The sequence below is a fragment of the Tubulanus polymorphus genome, chromosome 10, assembly GCF_964204645.1.
Source record: "Tubulanus polymorphus chromosome 10, tnTubPoly1.2, whole genome shotgun sequence".
NCBI classification, from domain to species: Eukaryota; Metazoa; Nemertea; class Palaeonemertea; order Tubulaniformes; family Tubulanidae; genus Tubulanus; species Tubulanus polymorphus.
Genome location: NC_134034.1, coordinates 4323216 through 4345316, shown reverse-complemented (window position 1 = coordinate 4345316; position 22101 = coordinate 4323216). Strand labels below are relative to the sequence as shown.

General features: G+C 40.1%; 1 protein-coding gene across 1 annotated transcript in view; it reads right to left on the bottom strand.

Moving 5' to 3' along the window:
• Window positions 1-22101, bottom strand: part of LOC141912251 (PDF receptor-like) — a 140232-nt gene that overhangs the window by 20503 nt on the left and 97628 nt on the right. The window contains exons 2-5 of the mRNA XM_074803474.1: window positions 4880-4979; window positions 2160-2270; window positions 1504-1667; window positions 582-685 (exon numbers count right to left, since the gene is read on the bottom strand). Of these exons, the coding sequence (XP_074659575.1) occupies window positions 582-685; window positions 1504-1667; window positions 2160-2270; window positions 4880-4979 (479 nt within the window). The remainder of the gene's footprint in view (window positions 1-581; window positions 686-1503; window positions 1668-2159; window positions 2271-4879; window positions 4980-22101) is intronic.

The window sequence follows — 22101 nt, the reverse complement described above, 5'->3', positions numbered from 1 at the left end:
ACCACCTCCAAAAACAGATTACAATATGGTTGCGTGTATGTCCTAGTAACGATCATAACGTTATGAAATGTTTCATAGATAATGACAAAACCGACTGTTCATGATTGTGCTGAAGTAGCGTTAAATAAAAGACGAGAAAGGAGTGGATTATGAAATTTCGACAAAAGTAATGTCGGTTAAGACAATCCGACAATCAGATGCATGTCGAAGAAATCTCGGCCCAACCCCGCTCTCTGGTGGAGTAGTTTGGGCTGCGAAAAACAAATTGCAAGAGAATGTCAAAGATTTCTCAGGACGGCATCCCGCCTGTTTAAGAAAGACCGATTGAGGGTTTGCCACCAAGTTCTGTGTCAGCGTGGGCTTTGGTTGGAGACAATCCTGATAAGCGGGGATGTTCGTAGATAGGGGGATGTGCAGCACGTCTTTTAATCGCAATAATCCACGATATTATTCGAAGAACCTACCATTTCTCCCGTTTCTTATCATAATAGGATTTTCAAAGATGAATGATTATCTCGTTTACAATTATATGGAATCGTTCGTAGTTTTAATTCATTTGACAGAAATAAAGCCCTACTTACCTGAAATAGGTGAAAATGAAAATAGATAGCGTCAACGCTATGAGAGAAAGAACCAGTCCAATCATCTCCATAAGACGGGTTCCGGCCACGATATCCTTCATTCTCTATAAGGGATAAAGAGATCACAGACAATTGATTCACGTTTTTCACACGGACAAACAAATATAACGATTATATTTTCGATGATCGTGATCACAAGGGGTGAGAACCACCAGACTGTGGCAAGCGTGGTTTCACTATAGCTTCACAGGTGATCTCGAATGAAATTTCGTTTACTTTTTTTGATGAGGACATAATCAGCTGGGGGGAAAAACGATTCCGCTTCAGGAACCGCAAGGGGCGCTAGTAGTTGCGTTGTTACCACATTCCACTGCTTCAATATTTCAATCAAACTTTCAAATGCACATGATTTGGACCCTAAACCTAGTAGTTCAACGTTAATTGACAAAATGCTATACGTATTTAGTATGAAATACGAATACCAATATTTATTACAGTCCAACCATTACCATGGTATATGGAGGGAAAACAGTATTTAAAATTAATTACATAGACGGCAATGAAAAGCTTTTAAAACATAATAAACTGGGCTCACACCTATCTTCGAGCAATTATCTGACGGGCAGATGAGATCTGAAGCCTTTCGTTGATTGGTCGAGATTATATTCAAAATTCCAATAAACCGTTAACCGCGGATCGTGACGATTGGCGCCAGTAAAAAATGTTCGAAGAAAATTCCGCAGTCACCTGATATTACTTGATATATAGTTCAGATAATTGCTCGAAGCAAGTAAATTTCAATTGAATCCGAGTGCCTGTCACGCCATCTGGTGGTCTACCGGTACAAAATCTCAGTTAATATCTGGGACAGCTTCTCTGCTAACGACAAAAAGAAAATCAATTTCTTGAAACTGGGAGTTACCTGTACATCGTATTCTGTTTTACCCTCATAGTATTTCTTGTAGGTTTCTTTGTATAACGGGGTCAAACAGTTCGTGAAGTTCGTCCAACCCCAGGGGGCAGAGTTATCACCTGGATAACGCCCTTCCCAGGTGCCATTGATTCCACATCGTTTATACGCAAATTCTGAAATGACCAGCAATAATGGAAATGTAGTACTCGATAATTTGGCCGAATCAGCCCGAGGTTCAGTACTTTCAAGCCAGAAAAGATAACTAGTTTTCAATTGTAGCGAAAACGTTCGACCAGAAATCTGGCCTGTTGGATCAGAAATGTGATTTAATCTGCTTGTTTTGCTGAACATACGTAATCGGCTGATTACTGGTTTTATCGTCAACACAAAAAAACCATTTGTGTCGTTTTGTTGCTGATTATGTTATGAAGTCATAACGAAAAGAACATATCTAACGATATGCTAACAAAAAGCCCTTGCTGTGCCACAATTTAGAAAAAAGGAATCAGGTTACATGTTTCAAAAATTTCATTCAAAATGAGTTCAAGTTAAAAAATATGTTATTTGAGTTGTTAATTTGATGCGCTAACGTATTCTTCATAGTCTGGAAACTATGAACAGTATCAATTTTGGCCTTAGGCGATGAAGTGAGAAGATATACTTACTGTTTGGATCGAGTCCACGGAATACAGGACATGGCATCTTAGCCACCGAATCGACCGGGGCTGCAGGCCAACACAATATCGTGTCCCACGTGCCATTACAGTAGCGACTTCCTGGATGATCACAAATGAAAATAGATTGGCAAAATATTGCAAAAAGAGCGAGGAACACCATTTATTTGAAAGGTTTTCAAAACCTGATCGCAGATAATCTCACACCGATTGTACAGTCGGGAATGTTGGTGGTTCTCTGGCCAATTTAACAGTTCAAGACCAAAACACATTCTGATTCTATTATCAATCTCAAGAATAGTCTAGGTCCATGGTACTCTGGTCAATGTAACGACAGTCTTTGGGCTTTTTTTCTATCTAGCATCCGCAATATTGCCAAATGGATGTAAGAATTTCATGGTAAGTATATATATATCTATATAAACGATATATTTCTCAACTCGATTTAAGGGTTCAAGACCAGTATAGCAAGCAATAGGTTCCCGCTCATAGGTTACGTACATTACAAAAAGGAGACATTCGGCAACGCATTTATTGAGTTTACCTACCGCGACATACCGGCAGTGTCGGTTTGTCGGTATGTCGATACGTATGTACGGCGTAATTTGTATGTAGGTAAGAAATAATCAATCATTCGCAGATTAATTTTAAATACCAGTCCGAGGTGCAGTGATTAGTCTCTGCTGCGACTATTCCACTCTTATTTAAATCTATTTTAAGCATGATGACGCTATTTCAGGACCACTCCCGCGCGCTCAAAAATTATTCGACTCGCCTCTCAAAGCATCGAAAACTCGAATCGTTGTCTACGGGAACAATTATAACGTAAGGAACGATGGCGGTCGCTGATAGCTGGACGTATGAGAGCGTCGAAAAGTTTCGATTAAACATCTTAAACGTGATGGGCGGTCAGAGATAATGTTGTGCACTAATGATAGGCAATCAGTACCGCGTTGACTCCCATGGCACACGATCGGACTTCGTTTACTTCCGCTATGCAATACTATCGACCGCTGGGTAAGTGACGAAAGCATCGTTTTACATACAGAAGGCACTGTCTAGTTTGGTTTCTTCACGCCGATACGCGGGCGATGATAAGAACCAGTCATTTCAAGACTCGTCACCGTATGGGGGAGAAGCAGATAAGGGTTTGGCTCTACTGGCGAGTCTATTCAGCATTAATCAGTTAAAAGCTCCGTTCGCGCGTTTGTTGACAGGAAGAATCCCCGAAACGAACTCCGGAAACTAGACACCTCGCGGACTGCCAACTGGAAATTCATGGAAAGTTATACGATATCCTAACCGTGAGCGCCACCAAACATTATCATAATTACAAAACATTTCTGCATCATGGGTTTGTATAATACACCCTTATTACAACAAATAAAGCACATTTATTTATCTTAGGACCTTTGCCGCGGTATGTATAGTTTATGTAGGAGTTTATATTTAATGGTTTATATAGTATATAATCATACACATTTACATATCATACACAGTTTGTTTGTGTCATCTTGGCTAGTAAAGCCTGTCTACAGAAGGCTTACAAGACACAAACCTTCATACAAATATAACATATTCATGGCATGTTACCGTTACGTCGTAAGGGCGCCCTTTCAGTATAGATGCAAACATAGTTAATTATTTTACAATTCGTTAGAATTTGACTAAATACCTCGTTACTCGTTAAAGGGAAATTATATCAACAGTTAGTACATTATGTTATATACGTCATTTCTTACGTAAATCATGATACGTGTTAGATTCACAAAGGAATGTTATTTGTACTCTATACTTCATTTTCACTACACTTACTACGGACACGCAATGCAAGGGCCAAACCCTATACCTTGCTTATTCTATATTAAAATGGGTACTGGTACCATTTCTGATTCTAGTGATTAAAGAACGGTACCTGCAACTATCATGCAATAACCTTACGCAATAATATAGTTTAACCTTAACGCAATAACCTTACTAAAAACCTTAACCAGTAGAGTGCAATTATCGTAGAACCCTTTCTTTGTTACGAGTAGGTCTAAAACCCATTGTGCCTTCGCCACATTACTCATACTACGGCTACTCTTGGAGTAATCATTTGTCAAATAATTACTCCAAAGGCTAATTAAGCTGCGTTCGCACTACCACCGGAGACCGGTCCAAGTTAGTTCATACCTGAAACGGGCCAAATTTGGGGCAGAACAAATCATCAGTGCGCGTTCAGAAACGCGTTGCTAAATTCGGGGTATCTGGGCTACGGATAGTTATGACTTGCCCCGCAAGAGGTCGCCATAAGTATCAATCTATTTTATTGTATTAGCTTCGGCAGTACATATACTGTTATAAAGTCTAGGATATTTTCAAAAAAAAATTCAAACGGCTTCCCCTTGATGCCTTTTTAATAGCTTGGTTCACGGGGTAGAGACCTATTCAAATCACTGGAGGAAATAAAGATTTAAAAAAAATCCCTCGAAGAAATCAATTTTTGAAGGAAGAAGGGACTGTCGATAGGGCAATATACATACAAACAAATGATTCTCAGAAAGTTCGAATTCTGCACAATGCGATAAAAAAAATCTCGCGTTTAAATATTCTTTTCTTCATTCAATAGCCCTGTATGGAGAGTTAGTGACGGACAATGATTCGGTGGATGTTCAACGGAACACTTCAGTATGGCCTGTAGAAACTGAACGATTCGAAATTCGACTTACCATCATTTGGGAAGGCGCGTTCGCGACCTAGGCTGGTCAAACATTCGTTCAAATTTTTGAAAACCTCTGTCATAACGCCTTTGCCATTACCAGCAACGCTCTAAAACGATACAAAATCAAATGCTCTTACGATATATGGTGAAAAAATCACGTTTTACTCCGACAGCAAAATAGATCGTTTCGCTTTTAGATTCGTAACGGGAAAAATTTTACTACGACATTTATATACCCGTACAATTTTCATTTTCGTAGAAAATCCCACGTTTATAACGAACGGTAAGGATCCATGCAACTGTCAAATGAGCATACGCTGCTAATGCACAAGGGCATTTTGTAATTTCGTAAAGAGCTCCGATTATATGTAATTAGCACGTTATCCCAATGTATCCTGTCTAATCAACAATATGTACTACTTGACACACCGAGTACGTAATCATGGACGTTTCTGCGACGCAAGAAAACATTTTTTTTCACTCTAAATATTTGATGATTATTCTTTCTCTGTATATCGGTTGACTCGGTAACCCGGCTGCGTCGGTGAAATTCCATTACGAATTTTCTGATCGCTAACGTAAAAAATCCTAGAATTCTCCAATCTCTAAGTCGGTATTCGGTTAATTCGGTAAAAAATATGGTCCGAATAGAACCGAGCTACGCAGCGGAGTTAACCGTAGTTTGAAAATACCTTCGTCCGTCGTCGAAGGTGGAACATCGCATTTACTGGTTTGGTTGAAATTTATAGATTATGTAATAGCTCATAAGCAAGGTGCTATGCATAATTGCTTGGATGAAAAAGTTAGCCGTTTAGATTTCGTATAGTTACTGAGGAGGCGTCGGCTGTTAACTGTCGATCTGGTGGCTCCGGATTTGGGTTCGAGGCTGTTTAATCATGATGATCTACCACCCCTCATTATTTCAACAAAATCGTGTAAAACATGACAACCTAACATCCCTCATTAACCAAACGTTCCGCACTGACTATAAATTATTAGATTAGTCATTAACAATTTGAGAAACGGCCAGAATGTTGACTTAGGTCTATCTCTTTTTTTCTTACATTTGTGATTGCTATAATTTTGTCAACGGTCATTAAGGCTTCACCTTTCGTCAACAAGTCACTGCAACTAAATTACGTAACTAAGCAAATTAATATGTTTTTGACTGCTGTACAGTCACTCAATCGGGACAGTTCCTCACTAGCTTCACCACGGCAAAATCATTTCTTAACATCGCCATATCACATCATATAGTTACATTGTCCCTTGAAATCCTAACAGCTGAAATAATTGAAAATCATACCACATCAATTTAGTGCGGCTATTGCATTCTGCTATTTCGCGTGAGTCCCGCGCGGTGGCGCAACAGCGCGGAGTGTGGTCGACGCGTCTAGCGAGTTGATTTGAATATCCAAATATTAGTTACATTCGGGAAGATTTTGAAGATTACCTAACCTCGTACCTGTAGGAATCAAGCAGTAGAACGCTGGCAACAGCATTTAAGGGTCTAACGAAGAGCACTGTCACTCGGTTTCATTACATGTCGTCACATACGGAGGCCTCTCTATATACAGCCAATCAACCGTATACTAACTTCGTTTCGAGAGGAGACTCATTGTGATAATTACTGGGTAATTTCCTCTTGAAATCGATTTCATTAAAAACTAGACAAACCCGAAGCATTCCATGATTATCAACGCCATTCACCTCGGTATTTCAATACGCGCAGAACTGCCAGTAAATTTTTGTAGTTGGATGCGCTATTCGATCAGCGTAACACGTGATCCAAGCCCTGTACGGACAAAAACTGCCCTAAACCTTCTCTAATTTGGCGAAATTCAGATTTGAACGGGGTACCTGCAAAACCAGCTATCCCGCCAGATAGGTCGTCTGTTGTCAAAATTGGTCCATTTTCAATGAACATATAGAACTGGATTCTTTGACTTATTACAACACCCCCCCCTCCCAAATATACAACGCTGTCATTCTTCGCTGTCTCTCGGATATCGATATAGTTTCCATAAATAATCGATTCATTTGAGAAAAAAGTTCATCTAGATTTAATTGGAAGTAGGCTAGACTACGTAAATCGAATGCGGACGACCAACGATCTACTAGCAAATTAAGCGGATCCTCGCCTGCCATAAGTGGAATACTCGACGCCACCGTAGCACTGCGGGTACCCCATTGACGATTAACACATCGACGGATGAACCAAAGAGCTGCGCCGCCGATGTTTTTACAACCACCGTACACTACGGATAGGTCTCACCGAGAAAACACCGTCAGACTGTTGGATAATTTGCGTTTAAAAATTTGCTTCTTTCTACAAGATTTCCTTCTAGTCAATGCGTAGGACATACAGCATCGTTTGAGAAAGACTACAAGGAATCTTCAGACTATCTACGCGGAAAGAGGCAGCCAACAAAATGAATACGTCGGCGCGTGACTGCTCCACGCACGAACTAATTCCTTAAGTGGTTACGTCTGAGCGCGTGCCGCTCGCTAAAGGCTGTAAGAAGTACTCACAGTCACCGGGTCACGATCGATGTTGGAGAGAGGAGTATAGTGGCATCGTACTAGCAAAATAAAAATTCAACTAACCTTATTGACCCGTAATGTAGGCATTATTTACATCCTAGGGATGAGCACAATAAAGAAACAATACGAATACAGAATAATACATACAGAATAAGGTATCATAAACATGCGGACACAATTTTAAAAACTCAAGTCAATTGGCGGAGTAGGTGTGATCGTAAAATATATTTGTTCAAATCTGATTCGGCCTGGCTAGAAACAGGGGCACCCACTGCGAAGAATCGTACGCGAGAATGCGGAGAGTAAACTCGTACTCTCCCGGCGACGCTTTCAATTACGACTGCTCTGAAAATCGTATAAACATATCAACTCTACCCGCAGATTACCGCGCAACATCGACAATGGGATACCGGCACCACCAGATGGCGCAACAACTTGGTCATTCTCTAATATTTGTAAACCAAAATCATTTTCCCTCCACGTACCATGGAAATGTTGGCAGCCTATTATCTTATCCTATCTATCTTATCTCTTATGGCAATCTTGTCTAAAAAATCCTACAATAAACTTTGCAAAATCTATTTAGAAAAAAAGATTTAGATGACGTTTAGATGTATCCCTGCAATAGTTAGTATGTTGTAAATAGTGTAGGAATGTATTGTAAACCATTTCGTTATATTTCATAAACACAAATTTATATTTTCCGTTTATTTTAGATATTGTACATTTTATAGTTTCCCGCCATGTACCGTAGTACCATAGAAATGGATGGAGTATATTAAGTCATATTCTAATCCTAATCCTTTTTCGAATCGTTTTGCATTTCAATGAAATTCGAACTTGTTTATTAAGCTTCCAAAAATACGAAGATTTTCAAACAAATCATCGGATATAAGATTGCCACTCGGCGTATGGTATTGATGTTTACTGAAAATTGATTTGATAAGTCGATTTCTTAAATTCGATTTCTTTGATTAAATTGAATCGTCGGTATCCCGAGGAACAGGTTACAGTGATTACTTAACTATGGTGGCTGATTCGGGCCATTTTAAAAAAAATTTCTGTACGTTTCTGCTGCTCTAGCCGTATAGAAAATTTTTTTAGTATGGCCCGAATCAGCCACCATACTTAACAGCACAACAGCTCACGCTCAAGGTCGAAGAGCAGCTGGAAGCCCTTCGAGACGTGTCGACGGGTTTTCTTCCAGACGTGGTCCACGAAAAAGACGAGATTTACTGTAGAATGAATAACAAATCGTAAATATGGAAACGCAAGCGCTTTTAACTGAGATAGTGTTATATATTCGATAGTCGTCCCACGGATGGCCGACCGCAATTGCCGATGAGAAGCCCACGCCGTCAACAAAGCCAAGATTGACATCGACCCGAAAGTGGGACTCACTATCAGCCCTATCGGTGATAGAAAACCATGGCGGCTGCAAGTTCGAGACCGCAATCACGTACCCTTAAGAACAATTCCGTTAACGATTACCCGGAGACACGAACGATGTGGCGAACTGGAATTCATCTTGAACCAGAAGTCGGCATATGGACGCGGTTCAACGGCATATGGTCTCCTTGAATTATCTGGAGGATATCCTAGAAACATCACCGATGACTTATCGGGTTGAATGAATCCGGGGAATCGCAAAGGATTTGCACTAAGACCTGTGGGTATCCACAAACATACCTCCGAAACAGGTCGGTGGTTGGCGTTAAATTTCAGGAAATTATCCGGCAGGAGATCCCGAAGATCTCATCTCTCTGGACTCTGAACTTCGATTCAGGCTCTGAGGACACTTTTCAGTGGCTGATAATGACCGTAACGATTTATCGATATCCATTTTCATCGCGTTAAAAACCGCATAATCCACCTCACGTCAAAGGACTCGGTAAGCTGCGCCAGCGGCCAGCTGTGATACTTGCGCTATAAAGAGGACATTTCCGCCGTTGCGCGTCGTTTGCTTGGTAGCATTGTGATTTTCTGATCCCGGTAAGTGATTTTGACACACAGGTCTGTCATGATAACTCACGTTAACGTTACTGAGACGCATACCTATCCCTTTCGCTGGGTCACTGTTCGAAAAATGCTCTGAACCCCAGGACAACAGTTAAAGCAATATAACTCAATATTGCAATTTAATTTTATCCACAAACCTGATTTTTATATTTATCAGTTCCTACGATCAACCAACTACGTTCGAACTTGATTTCAGGCACGAGAATCCAAATATTCGTACACGCGCCTGGCGCGTTTAAATTGAATTTTTCACCGCGCGCTCGGTCGAGTTCTCGTTTATGGTAGATATCCACTTCTTAGAGAGGAAAGTTGGTTTGATTTAATTTGAAATTCAGAAGGAACTGAAGCGTGGATAAACTATAATAACTACACTCGTGAACGTCGTGCATTTTCCAAGAAACATCACATACCTACGTAAGAAAGAGGCAGCGTGCCGGTATGTACCGGAGTTTGAAAAACAGCGACTAGGAATTGTCAATTGTAAAACATCGATTCCCGGCTGACGATGACCTCCTCATTCTCGATGACTTCACTTGAATTATGATTATAACGGTTATTGATGACGACGACATGAACGAAGATAATGAAAACGAAAATCGTACGATGTGATCGTTTTTGCGAAACCGCGGACGGGTCCATTCTTAATGACGAAATCAATGACTAGAATAATAAAGTTAATGAATCATAAAATAATGATAATGATAATGATGATTAATGATTTATTTGCATATATAGCAAATTCTAATCTCCGATAAAACAAACAAAACAGAACTTTTGTAGGGTATTGATGCGGGAGGGCGCATTTGATTTTAGGGCCGGTTCACTTTCCGATGCAGGCGGAATTTTTTAGTGATGACGAGCAAGGTATAATCTTTTCGTTTTTTTTTTATTTTGGATCGTAGACGACCGACCGCCTCGAATTCATAATCACTTCAGCAATTGAAAAAAACTATGATAAGTAACAAACGACGAATGTGTTCTCATGATCCTCCCTTTTATTTGTTCGATAGATTTAATTTTTGCTTATTTGGTGGTATTTATGTTACGCATATAGGACAAGCTGTATTACCACTGGCCAAGTGGAGCTAGTTCTATTGGTTTAATGGTTGCTTTCTACACGTACGATACCCGGGTTCGGTCCCCCGTGAGTGCGCGTAATTTCACTGTCACTTGTCTTGATCGTCTCATCTACACTTGCCAAGAATGAAACGGAAACATTTCATTTTCTACCCCATGGTATAATAAGTTTTGCGAAAACAGGAATTTATCTTTACATACGTAATCAAAGGGTTATTAAATTTTGGAACCCGCCTGGTCGTGAAATATAATCTCTCGTGCTTCAACACAGTAAACCACACCTAAGTCGGACGCTGCAGGACTGGCACACACATTTGCCGACTTTTTCACCGAAACTCCAAGTTTTAGGAAGTATACCGGGACAGCGAACCGACGATAGTTCTTCAACATGAGACATAACTTTATTTTAGTTGGTAAAATTTATTAATGAGAGAATGGTCGAAATGTATCGATAATGAATAATTTCTTATACACGGAAACTAACTTTTTTGAGAATATATACAAATTACTATGTTTATCCATCCCCCGTGGATGTTGTAATAATCTACGGTCCAAGTTGAAAGAAGTCTTGAATGTTCGCCTGCTTTTGAATGAACGAAAACAAAGGCGACTTAGAAACATGATTTTGCCTTTATCGTATAAATTTTTCAGCCGACATGCGCGAGTTTTCGTCTTAGAAAATTCGGCTTTTACGAAGAAACTAATAATAGAAATGAATAGAAAAAACGGACATCACAATTCTATTATGCCGATTATTTTTCCGACATTCCTGTGTCTTATGCATGGCCTACTATCTAAGGGACACTGGCTAGAATATTAAACACGGTTTCAGCCCTTGTTTGGGTTTGGAGGCAGAAAACACATTTGAAATATCGAAAGTCGCTGCAAGATTCTGTAAGAAACTAAGAACAACAAAAAAAAAACAGTACTACCAGGCTCCACCGGGCTCGTATTTCGAGAGATGTTAACTAACAAATAACGAATAAACCATCCTACCTCTTTCATATTCGTATAGATTGTAGCTACGTAACTGGTATCCGACATGATTGCGCTCAACGAATATGTGAACTGTGCTGAAATAATATGAGATCGGGTTCGAGTCCTGTATTTTCTTTCTTCGGTAAGAAAAACCTGTCTTACGTGACTAACTTTTTTAGATAATTCAATATTCCTTTCAGTCAAACGAAATTCTCGAATGCAAGAATCGGCTGAATAAAGTTTAGAAAATGAAATTTTTTTGTTCGGCGCCTAATATGACGCTGAGTCGGTGACGAAGCGATGACGATCAATCGACGCTGATTTGTTAAAACTTAACTTCCAAACCGCAGTTTACTATCGAACGCCGCTGGTATAAAAAAACCAATGACGGAATAATCTTTCGCAGCAATTTTCTGCCTGGAATTCGCCCCCAGGAGAACTTTTCTCAGTTCCGCGGGCTCGAATGCGATGTCCACGATCTTTTAAACGATGCAGCCCGATCACCTCGACATGAAAATACTAAAATAGGGACCGGGTGTCATTTAAGATCGCCAGAAAAAGTAAACAATCATCCATCTAGTTATCAAAACAAGGAGATTACTTTTTCAGTCCTATAGTCCACCGCGTATATACGTATATAATGCGTCCGTGCTTTTTCGAGTTGAATTCAAAATCGGCTGAAATCTTCACTTCTCGGTGCGTTTCGTCGGTCGATCGATAACGCCTGCCTTTTTCCTGAATCAACCGTTATATTCGATTTCGAGTAACAAGCTAGTCGGATAGCGCGACTACTTTCTATTCGAAAAGCAGCGATAGTTTACTCCGTCCAGCTACGGTTACAGCTACGAAGTCGGCAAAAAAGATCGTTCGTATCGCAGTAAACCGCGCACGGAGTCGATATCGTCTCGTGATGCTGAGGGAAGCTAATGAAGATTCTGATTAATAATTGCAAACCGAACGCAATTATAGTTACGTACGCTTACGCGAAGGTGTATGTCGCAAATGTGATGTCCTTTTCCGCAGAGAAACGCTCGCGGTACAGAAGAGTCGCGCGCAAGTAAGAGCTCACCGGCCGCTAGTAAACCGCTAATCAATTTTCCGTCTCGTTACTAAGTTGCATTAAGACGCCGAGAGCGGGCGAGCATCGCGCACGCACGCGAGTGACGCGGGGAACATACGACATGACGCCGAACGACGCGGTTTAACGAAATCAAGCCTCGGCGCTCTATTATAGTTCGGTTAATTACATCCGATGCGACTATGGTAATATCCTCTTTAAAAAACATACGAAAGCGTTCGGTTTTATAACGAGGGACTCGACAGAAGATGAGATAGAGGGCACAAAATAAATTACTTTCTTTTTGCCTACGTATCTGTATTGGTTTAAATTAGCAGTCGCGATGCATAGAAAAAAAAACAGACTGATGAGTGTGTGCACAAAACTAGGATTAAAGTTGTGGGATAAAGAAATCAATGAAGTTCATTGAAATCGATTTCAATGAACTTCACGGAGTCCCATCGCTGAACCGTCTATTAGCGAAATTCGTCTGTAATACAGCTATTCAATGCGTACCCGGCGACGCCACGGGAAATCGAGGATTTCATTTATGGCATTTGAGCATCTTCCAGACACGAGTCTGTGTTCCACAATTTTAACTTATTCAATCAACATGTATAGAACTTTTTTAACTATCCCGAAGAAACGGTTTGATGCCACAGGAGGAAGCTAATTGCCCAGAATCTCAATCGCCACATTGGGGAACCCGCTTCACCATCTACCCACCAGAGGCGTGGCGAGCACTAAGTCTAGTCAACTTAGTTATATTTTATCAAACCAAGTTTATACTTTCTGTTAATTGTAAATATTGTATACTTTGTATAAGTCTCCCTCCGTGTACCATGAGATGGTTGGAGTGTAAATAAAATCCTAATCCTAATCCTAATCCTAGTCGAAATCAGTTCATTTTCAATATGCATTTAACTTAGGCTTCATTTTTCTGCTCAGGTATTAGAATGGTTTTCATTGTTCCTCGATTTTCTAAGAAGATTAAAAGATTCAAAAAGATCATTCAATTCTCCATGAAATGTAGAAGAAATCCAACGCGGAATACCGGGTAAGTTAACTTGTAGCCATCCTCGCTTGCCAGGGGTCCGGTATCGCTCCTGAACTCGCTTCCACCAGCCCCCTGGCCTCACGACGTGCGATTTCATTACTAGCGCTTTTGCGCATGACGTCATATATCAACACGCGACAATACTTCCGCGTTCGCTACGTGTTCGCTGATTGGTCCATTTACCAGGAATTCCATAGATGCCTAATGTCGTTTGTAACAAGCGCTGTGATTAGCCCGATCTGATTCTGGTCGGCTAGTAACGACTCCAACGACTCGTGAGGTCAAGGGGTTCGGGAACGGCTTTAGCAGAGTGGGTTCGAATCCCTTGACGGGTGAAGATGACTTGTAGCGAACAAGTTCTCGAGTTCTCGATTGAGTAGCGGCGCCGGTACCCAATTTCGTTAAATAATCGAAGTTGGTGATACAGGTATAGCAATATTTGAGTATGGGGTTGGCCGAAGTTTTCACGGTGCTCGGAATGAAATGAAATTAATAGTCTAAAGGTTAAAAACCAATCTGAATTCCAACAAAACATCTTACCCAATTATAAAAAAAGATTAATTACGTATAGATCATGACTGTAATCTGACATGAATATATGTATACATATATTTATGGAAACTGAAGACCAATATTGTAACTATTATCTAGCCGCAAAATGCCTCGTCTCATAAATTCTTGCTTATATCATAAGTCGGCTGCACAACATCACCAATGGCAGAATACGTTTGTTTCGATGTTTATTCCTAACAAAATATGGTTAGGAAAATAAACAGTTCCTTCGATGTGAGTCAGGCTCTGAAACCATCGGATCAAACCTAGTCATGAATTCGCGATCCCTTTTGATAGCTTGCTGATTAAGCGCGTAATGCCTGGTGTAAGGCCTTTTAACGTCTCAGGAAAATGTGACGTGCGATCGAACACCTTCTGAAAGTGATACGTATGTATAATGACCATACGTTTGTCTTATGTATGGCGTTTGTAGTTCATTTTCAATCCGAATGTATACAGCGAACTAAAACAACTTTCTGAACACATGCAAAACCCGCGGACGTTCACCTTTTGAAATCCAACTCGTGTGATACCTAATTGAAATCATTTCCGAACTCTGAACGATCAGGAATTTTGTATGCATGCAAATACATATCCGCGAATATACCCGAGAGTTGTTCTTCGGGGTTATCGCGCACGCAATATACAAACCCGTCAGGAACAGAAATTGAGAAACACCCAAACGATATCGCATCGGGTGACTAGAACTCCCTCACAGCTGAGCACGACACCTAGTAAAAACCCACCAGTTGATATCAAGGCGTTTACTGTCTGACACTTTCATGATTTAATAATGAATTACAGTGATTTAGAAAAACAGTTGTCACGAAGGAATGGTTCAAGACAGGAGCTATGAAGAAACAATCGCTAAGATACACGATAAGACAAGTAGATACTGACAAGCATCCTCCCCGGCAGGGATTCGAACCTGATTGAACCAAGCATCGCCACGGCACGAAACCCTGTCACACCAGCCCGAGTGCGCAGGCACATGCACAGCTTAGATGGTCTAATTATTTGCCAATCAGAAATCTTGTTTTATTTTAGCCCGGATTTTTTATTTATAGTTATAATGCGACGAGAAGATACACTATATCCGTGTAAGATGGATGACGAGAAAAATCCCACAATGATTCAGTCCAAGATTAAAAATTTTACTAGAATTGAAGAGAATCTATTAAGAGCAACGTTTCGCCTTAACACTATTAGAGCAATCATCAGGCTAATAATGTTTAGCCGAAATGTTGCTCTTAACAAATTCTCTTCTATTCGAGTATTTTTTTACATCGGACTGAATCAATGTGGGATTTCTCTCCTTATAGTTATAATGTCATAGTTCATTTATAGCGATTATACAACGAGCATTCTGATTGGTGCCGCAAGTTTTCGCGCGGTACACATGCGCATGTACAGCTGCGCAGCCGCAGTCTAGTGTGGCAGGGTTTCGTACCGTGGCAATCTCGATGATGAGGATTGTATATATATATATATCTCATAATTTCTGTAGTATCTCATTATTCCTGAAGATGACTATTAGGATATAGTCGAAACGTTGAAATAAACTACTATCTCGAAGTTTCATTTTCGGACTTTTTATTATCATTGTGGGATTCTCTCCTCAAATAAGAATATGTTGTGGGGTTTTATATGTTTCTAACTTGTTAACTTTAAATGCAAGATTAATACCATTCTTCCAGTCATGAAACTCATTTTCACAAACGGACGATGCCGATTTCTTCACCGCTCGACATAAGTACCACCGAGCAAGAATTTTGAAATAACTGCCCTAAAAGTAAGCACTGGCAAAATTTTAGAAAAGAGTCCCTGGAATTGCATAATCTATGATGTAAAACAGTTATTAATTAACCGACGTTATCTGAGGTCGAGATGATTGTCGAGTTCCGCGCGACGTCGCGCGATTTGAAAAACTCATTTTCTCAAATTACACGTTCAAAGCAAACGATAAGTTATTAAACCGCGCAGCAGATGAAGTGTGTATTTTCAGCGCGGCTTATATCCGATATGACACTTATCAAACAGTGCCGCTTATCAAACTGTCATCATACGCTTAGACTCATAAATCTGCGACCGAAGCAAAGAATGATGCGTTTGATCGCGCGAACTATGTTTTATACCAGCTTTCTTGAGCAATATCTCCATCTTCAGTCACCGGCTGTATTTATCACAGGCTCATGCAGCTCCGTTCCGCGCATACCTCAGCAGCCTGAATTTCCTTTACTCTAAATTTCGCACCCCACCCTTATTCAGTATAGTTTGCATCAATCCCCCTCCATCTCGCTCCCATTTATATAGCAGGACTAGTTCAAAGCTGTCTTAGTTATTAAGCCCATCTTACAATCCTATTCAAGTATATAATACGGTCTAAGACCAATTTTAGACTTATAAGTTACGAAAGTACAGCGAGGCCGAGATCGCTATCAGTCATTTTAACTTCGGTGAAATTAGTCAATTTATTTCTTAATCATCTCTAGAATATTTCATCATCATAAGAATGATAATAATGATAGATTGTCACTTATATAGCGCAAGGCTCCTTATAGAAGTTCATATACGCTCCTCTGGAAACTATGTGTAGCTAACACGGAATAAAACGGTTTTTAAATCATGGATAATATAAAGTTTCTTTACCCGGGCTATTTTACAACGGGTCATTTTTTCATTGCCCATTTTGATTAACTTAAGAGAAAACTTAGGCGAGGAAGACTGATTAACTATAGTTAATCAGTCTTCCTCGCTTTATTTACTTCGTTGATAGGTTTATATTAACCGTCCAAACTCTCACTTGCTACGAGCAGAATCGTCGATTGCCGCAGTTAGTAATCTATCTTAGCGTTGTTGGGGCAACTGCTGCTTGATGCATATATGAACTATATATGATAAAAAACACGCCTATCATTTCTAAGTCTATATTTTACAATTGAAAATACATATGACGCAGTCTCGAGAAGGCTTCTGTTAAGCCCGATAGGTGGCACGCTCAGACAATCGCGTGTTGATCGTTCGGCATATCAAATCCAATTTGGTCAGTCTTTTTGCGCGCTGTTAAGCTTTTATGGTACGATTAAGAAACAGTCGTCAGGTGGAAGCATGTAGGATTTCGTAAAACCCCAATTGGCCGGCGATAATCCGATTCCTCTCCAGACAAAGAACTTAGGTTGTGGTGTGTGTGTGTGCACGCGTGGGAGGATTTTACAAGAAATTAAGTAAAAGTGACACGCTATAACAGCGGCGGATCCAGGATTTCAAGGAGGGGGATGCACAAATTAGGAAGGGGGTCTGGAAAAGAGAGGATTTCCCCCAGAATACTTTTAAGAATCTAATGCGCGCAGACGCGTTCTAGGCACGAACGGAGTACGTTTTAACTTCACTCGCAAATTGAATAGCGATCTTTCCCAAATTTCACTTCATTACTTATGGAAATCACATAATAGCGAGCAAGACTATTGTGGGGGATCCGTCGCTGTATACGCCTGTGAGTTGCGCTGCATTACGGACATCTCCCGCATAGATAGAAAGAACACGCTCAGCCAGAAAATCTGTAGCCGGTTTTACAGACTATTGTTACCTCAAACCCGAGTTAACTCAATTCATTTTCAATTGAATTAGCCCCAGGGTTAAAGGTAATACCGGTCCATAAAACCAGGCCCTGAAGATTATTCATCGATCGACGATCCACGCATTTCATTGAAATATATGCTCACGTTAATACATGGGGTAAGGGCGTACGTAAGGGTTGATGCGCCTAAAAAGAGATGCATCGTTTCTCATTATAAAAGTTCAGGTTCAGTGGGGTATTGATAAGACCCTCTGGTTACCACCAAGCATACCGGGAGCTTTAGGTCGGTGTCAAAATTCAAATTGATAGAATATTATCGGCAAAAATATTCAAAACATTTTCCAACCGATAATTTAACAGTCCTAATTAATCATCGCTTTCGAGCGATCGTCGACGTCTAAGCAACGCTAACAAATATTTCCAATCGGCAAATAGACTGCGTGCTTACGGGGGTCAAACGGGGTCTTTTCATCTTTAAATTACCTTTTTGGTGCAGCGCCCTTTAATCAAAACGACTCTTGACGTGCTATTTTCTCGATAGGGAACTTACAACGCTAACTGCGAAAACGGGAAATTCAATTAAGTGACGCGCGAGGATACCACAGGATCATTGCCCTTGCAGCTATTTTGTCTTCCTCATTGCAATTTCCGATGCGTATACCAAATGTCAATCGGTATTAACTTTTCCGTGATTAAAAGTATATATGGTTATCAATGAAACCGTCCAAAACTCCAAATAGAAAGTTAGTCTAATATTTTTGGAATTGCATGTATATATACGGTGACAGCATTAGGACCTGGGTGCCTTAAACAGAAAAACCCTATCGTAATTCTTTAAACGTTTCCAATATAATTTTCATTCCCCACTCGTGAAACAAAAGCTGAATATCGTTTTTGTTGTCTGTTTTTCAAGACTACGCCTTTCCATCGACTTTCGGACAATGCGAGGGCGTTTTGACATATCACCGCCTATTAAAGCTTCTAATGAGAAAGTCACAATTTCACATTCTGGGGCTAGTCTCATGACGCTTTAGATTGATGGCACTTGATATATATACTGAAAGCCTTATGACGAATCAAATACTTGCATCGGGGTACCGGCAACCCTACCGAGGGAAGCGAGGACTCAGCGATAGTCCGCCAGGATCGCTAGTGGTACTTGGTCATCGCGTTTCAATTTCTGTATACACTCCAATTGAACGAAGATCAACTGTTATCATTACTGAATCAATTTTTGGGTGAAATCTATGCAATACACCGTATGAAAAGGGCAATCATTTATCTACCCGACGACTTAATTTGATAATTTTCGTATTTGGAAACCTGAAAATCAAGTTCAAATTTCATTGAAAATGAATTTATTTTCACTACATATGATTCAGTGTTTTGTTGCGCCGTCTGGTGCCCGTTATAGGGCGGACTTCAATGCGATTCGGATAAACCAATTCAATAATGATTTTTATTTCATTCACGTAACAAAAAAAAAATATTCGCTTTGTTAAGGTGTATTTCACCAGGCACGGATCAAAACGATTTAACTTTTCACCATTCATAGCTATATAATTTCACTGCGTTGTGTAGTACATCGTTTTGGAGAGCGTTGAAAATTAGTCTGCCTTTGCATGTACCGGCGTCGGTAAATGGATAGATGGAGGCACCGATTAGATTACACAATATTGGACATCTAAACTCAATCCGTTCGACCCTCAATCCTAGATTTCATCGCTTGAAAAAGCCACCATTTTTTTAGATCTTAGCATGCGCAATTTGGGTACATAGTTGTCAGGGATTTAAAGTACCTTTTATCCACAAACACAAAAGATTGGGTGTAGGACTGAAATTTGGAAAATGATTCCAATGCCGCTTTATTGCTCCCCGAGTAAAATGATCATTAATGCAGAAAGCCCGTTATCGCTGAGCTGTGAAACTATATATACCTCAAAGTTGAGACTGAACTAACTTAAGCGCTGTAGAGCACAGATGGTTGAGACTATTTTCAGTCTTGATATATAGTTGTTTCACTCACAATACAAATCCAACAAACAGTTCTTATTACTTTTGTTCTGACGTTTGGGAGGATTATTTCCTCATATCGTCAGAGATTTATTTAAAAATAAATAAATGAAATACATCTATGAAGATGTGTGGAAGTAATCCACCCGAAACGATAGAACAAAGATAATAAGAACTGTTTTTTTAAATTTAATTTCTATTGTCGGTGAAATAACTAAATGTAGAGCGTGAGAGTTGGTGATATATTAGGCGTTGTTGCTGTTTCCCATTCCCGGTATCACTCAAGTGCCGCTATTTAATCAGTACTTCTAGTGCTAAATCGTAAAAGGCCTCTTTTTATAGCTGCAGCTATTGTATATCAATGCGTAATCTTGCAATGGCAGAAATGACGCATACGGTCAATACGCTGAGCTTTTGTGTTCTGTTTGTCGCCGCAATCCAGACAGACTTGACGATGCAAAAAGCGTTCATCGGTAAATGGACTACAGCCGTCGTCAGTTACATCATTGTCATAAAACATACTACGACAGAGTGGCGACATGTTCTATAACCATTTTGCAACGTGGAATTTCCATTTTATCTAATTACGGTATCCGAGTGATGCATGGCCTACACGAGATGCTTAATTGGAAAAAAAGAATATTAATACCCACGACGAATATTACTAGGCGTTAAGGTTGTCAAACGAAAAACCAGAATTGGAATGGTGATTGAACCTAATGAAAATAAAGATGAATACTTAATTCTGAATCTAATAATGACTTCAATTTGGAGCTTGAAGGCAATGCGAGAGGGAAATGAGGCAACGAGATGGAAAGCAAATAGATCGCTATAATGGTGTATTCTTTCGCAATAGAAGAAAACATCATAAAGTGCCACATAAACAGCGGCGTAAATTCGGCTAATCAACGAAATAAAACCAACAACAACGGAGCATTCCGCCAATGATTCCATTAGCCTCCGACATGAAAAGCGACCGGTACATACGAAGGACCTATCCAAAGAAATAATAAAAAGCTGAGAGCTGAACCAGAACGAAATACTAGATTGACGTCATCATTCCAATGGTTAGTACCTAGATACGCTGGCCAAATCAAACATCCTTCGTGAATTGGCAGTTGATTAGATTATGACTGATAATCGTAGGTCAAAGTCAAAATTTCTGAACTGAACGAGCTTACAACAGGTAGTCACAGTAAACCCAACTACCCACAAATTTAGGAAATTATCCAATACAAATGATAGAAATGTGATAAGAAAACTTGCAGTTTATGTTAAAATATTATGCAGAAGTATGTAAACTTTTATTCCTGTGTATATTACTGTTGTTTTTGTGCTCGAAAAATTATGTACAATTTGGAGCAATAAAGAGTAAATGTAAATGTAAATGTAGTCAGGCAATTAGTTTACACTAATCGCTGTAGAATAAATTCAACTCGAATGGTAACTTCTAGGTTTAGCTAGTTGATCCGACGCACGAGCTTTTGCTACGGATATATAGTAGCTTCATTACTCATTCACCTGACGAAGCTACTATGCACTAATAGCGAAAGCTCGAGCGTCAAATAAACTCGTTACACCTATAAAGTACTACTCGTCTCGGTGCGTTAATTCTACACCCGGTTAACACGGCTCCTCTGCGAACCTTCTCTCTAATCGCCGTGTACTTGCCGCTTTACAGCATATGGCCCGGCGGCTTCTGTCAACAAACATTGGAGTAATAATGAAGTGGTCTAGAAACAAGGCCACGTAACGATATAAATCATTGACGACGGGCTAATCAACTCGTACTTGTTGTTGAAAAATAGCCCAAAAGATTAATAAACTCGGGAATGAACGATTTCCGTTTTGTAAAACCGGATACGTTTTAATGAATCTGCCCGCTGATAGTAAGGTAATCGCTGAGGAACAACCTCGCTTGCCAGGGTTTGATTGCGCCCCGCTGGAGCTCACGCCAAAACACAACCCCTCGCTGCAAACCGTTCATTGGTCTATAACATTGTTAAGATTTCTTGCGGCGGACAGGTTCCCACGCAGCTACCACCAGTCTATATATCTAGCCAATCAGATGCGTGGTATCTATAGAGCAAACGTCGTGCCGGTAAAATAATGCATCTGCTTGGCTATAGACTGGTAGGCGCTGAGAGGGAACGTATCCACCCAAGAAATCTTGGGCGATGTTATGCCCAATCATGGGTGGCACCAGGAATTTTCTACGGGGGTCGAGTACGTAATATTTTACTAAAAGTCGCGGAAGTACGGAACGCTGGCCGAAGGCCGGGAATTTTTGTTTCTTGGAGATGCATTCTGACGCAATCTACTAGGTAAAACTTAAAACAATATCTCTCACAGTAA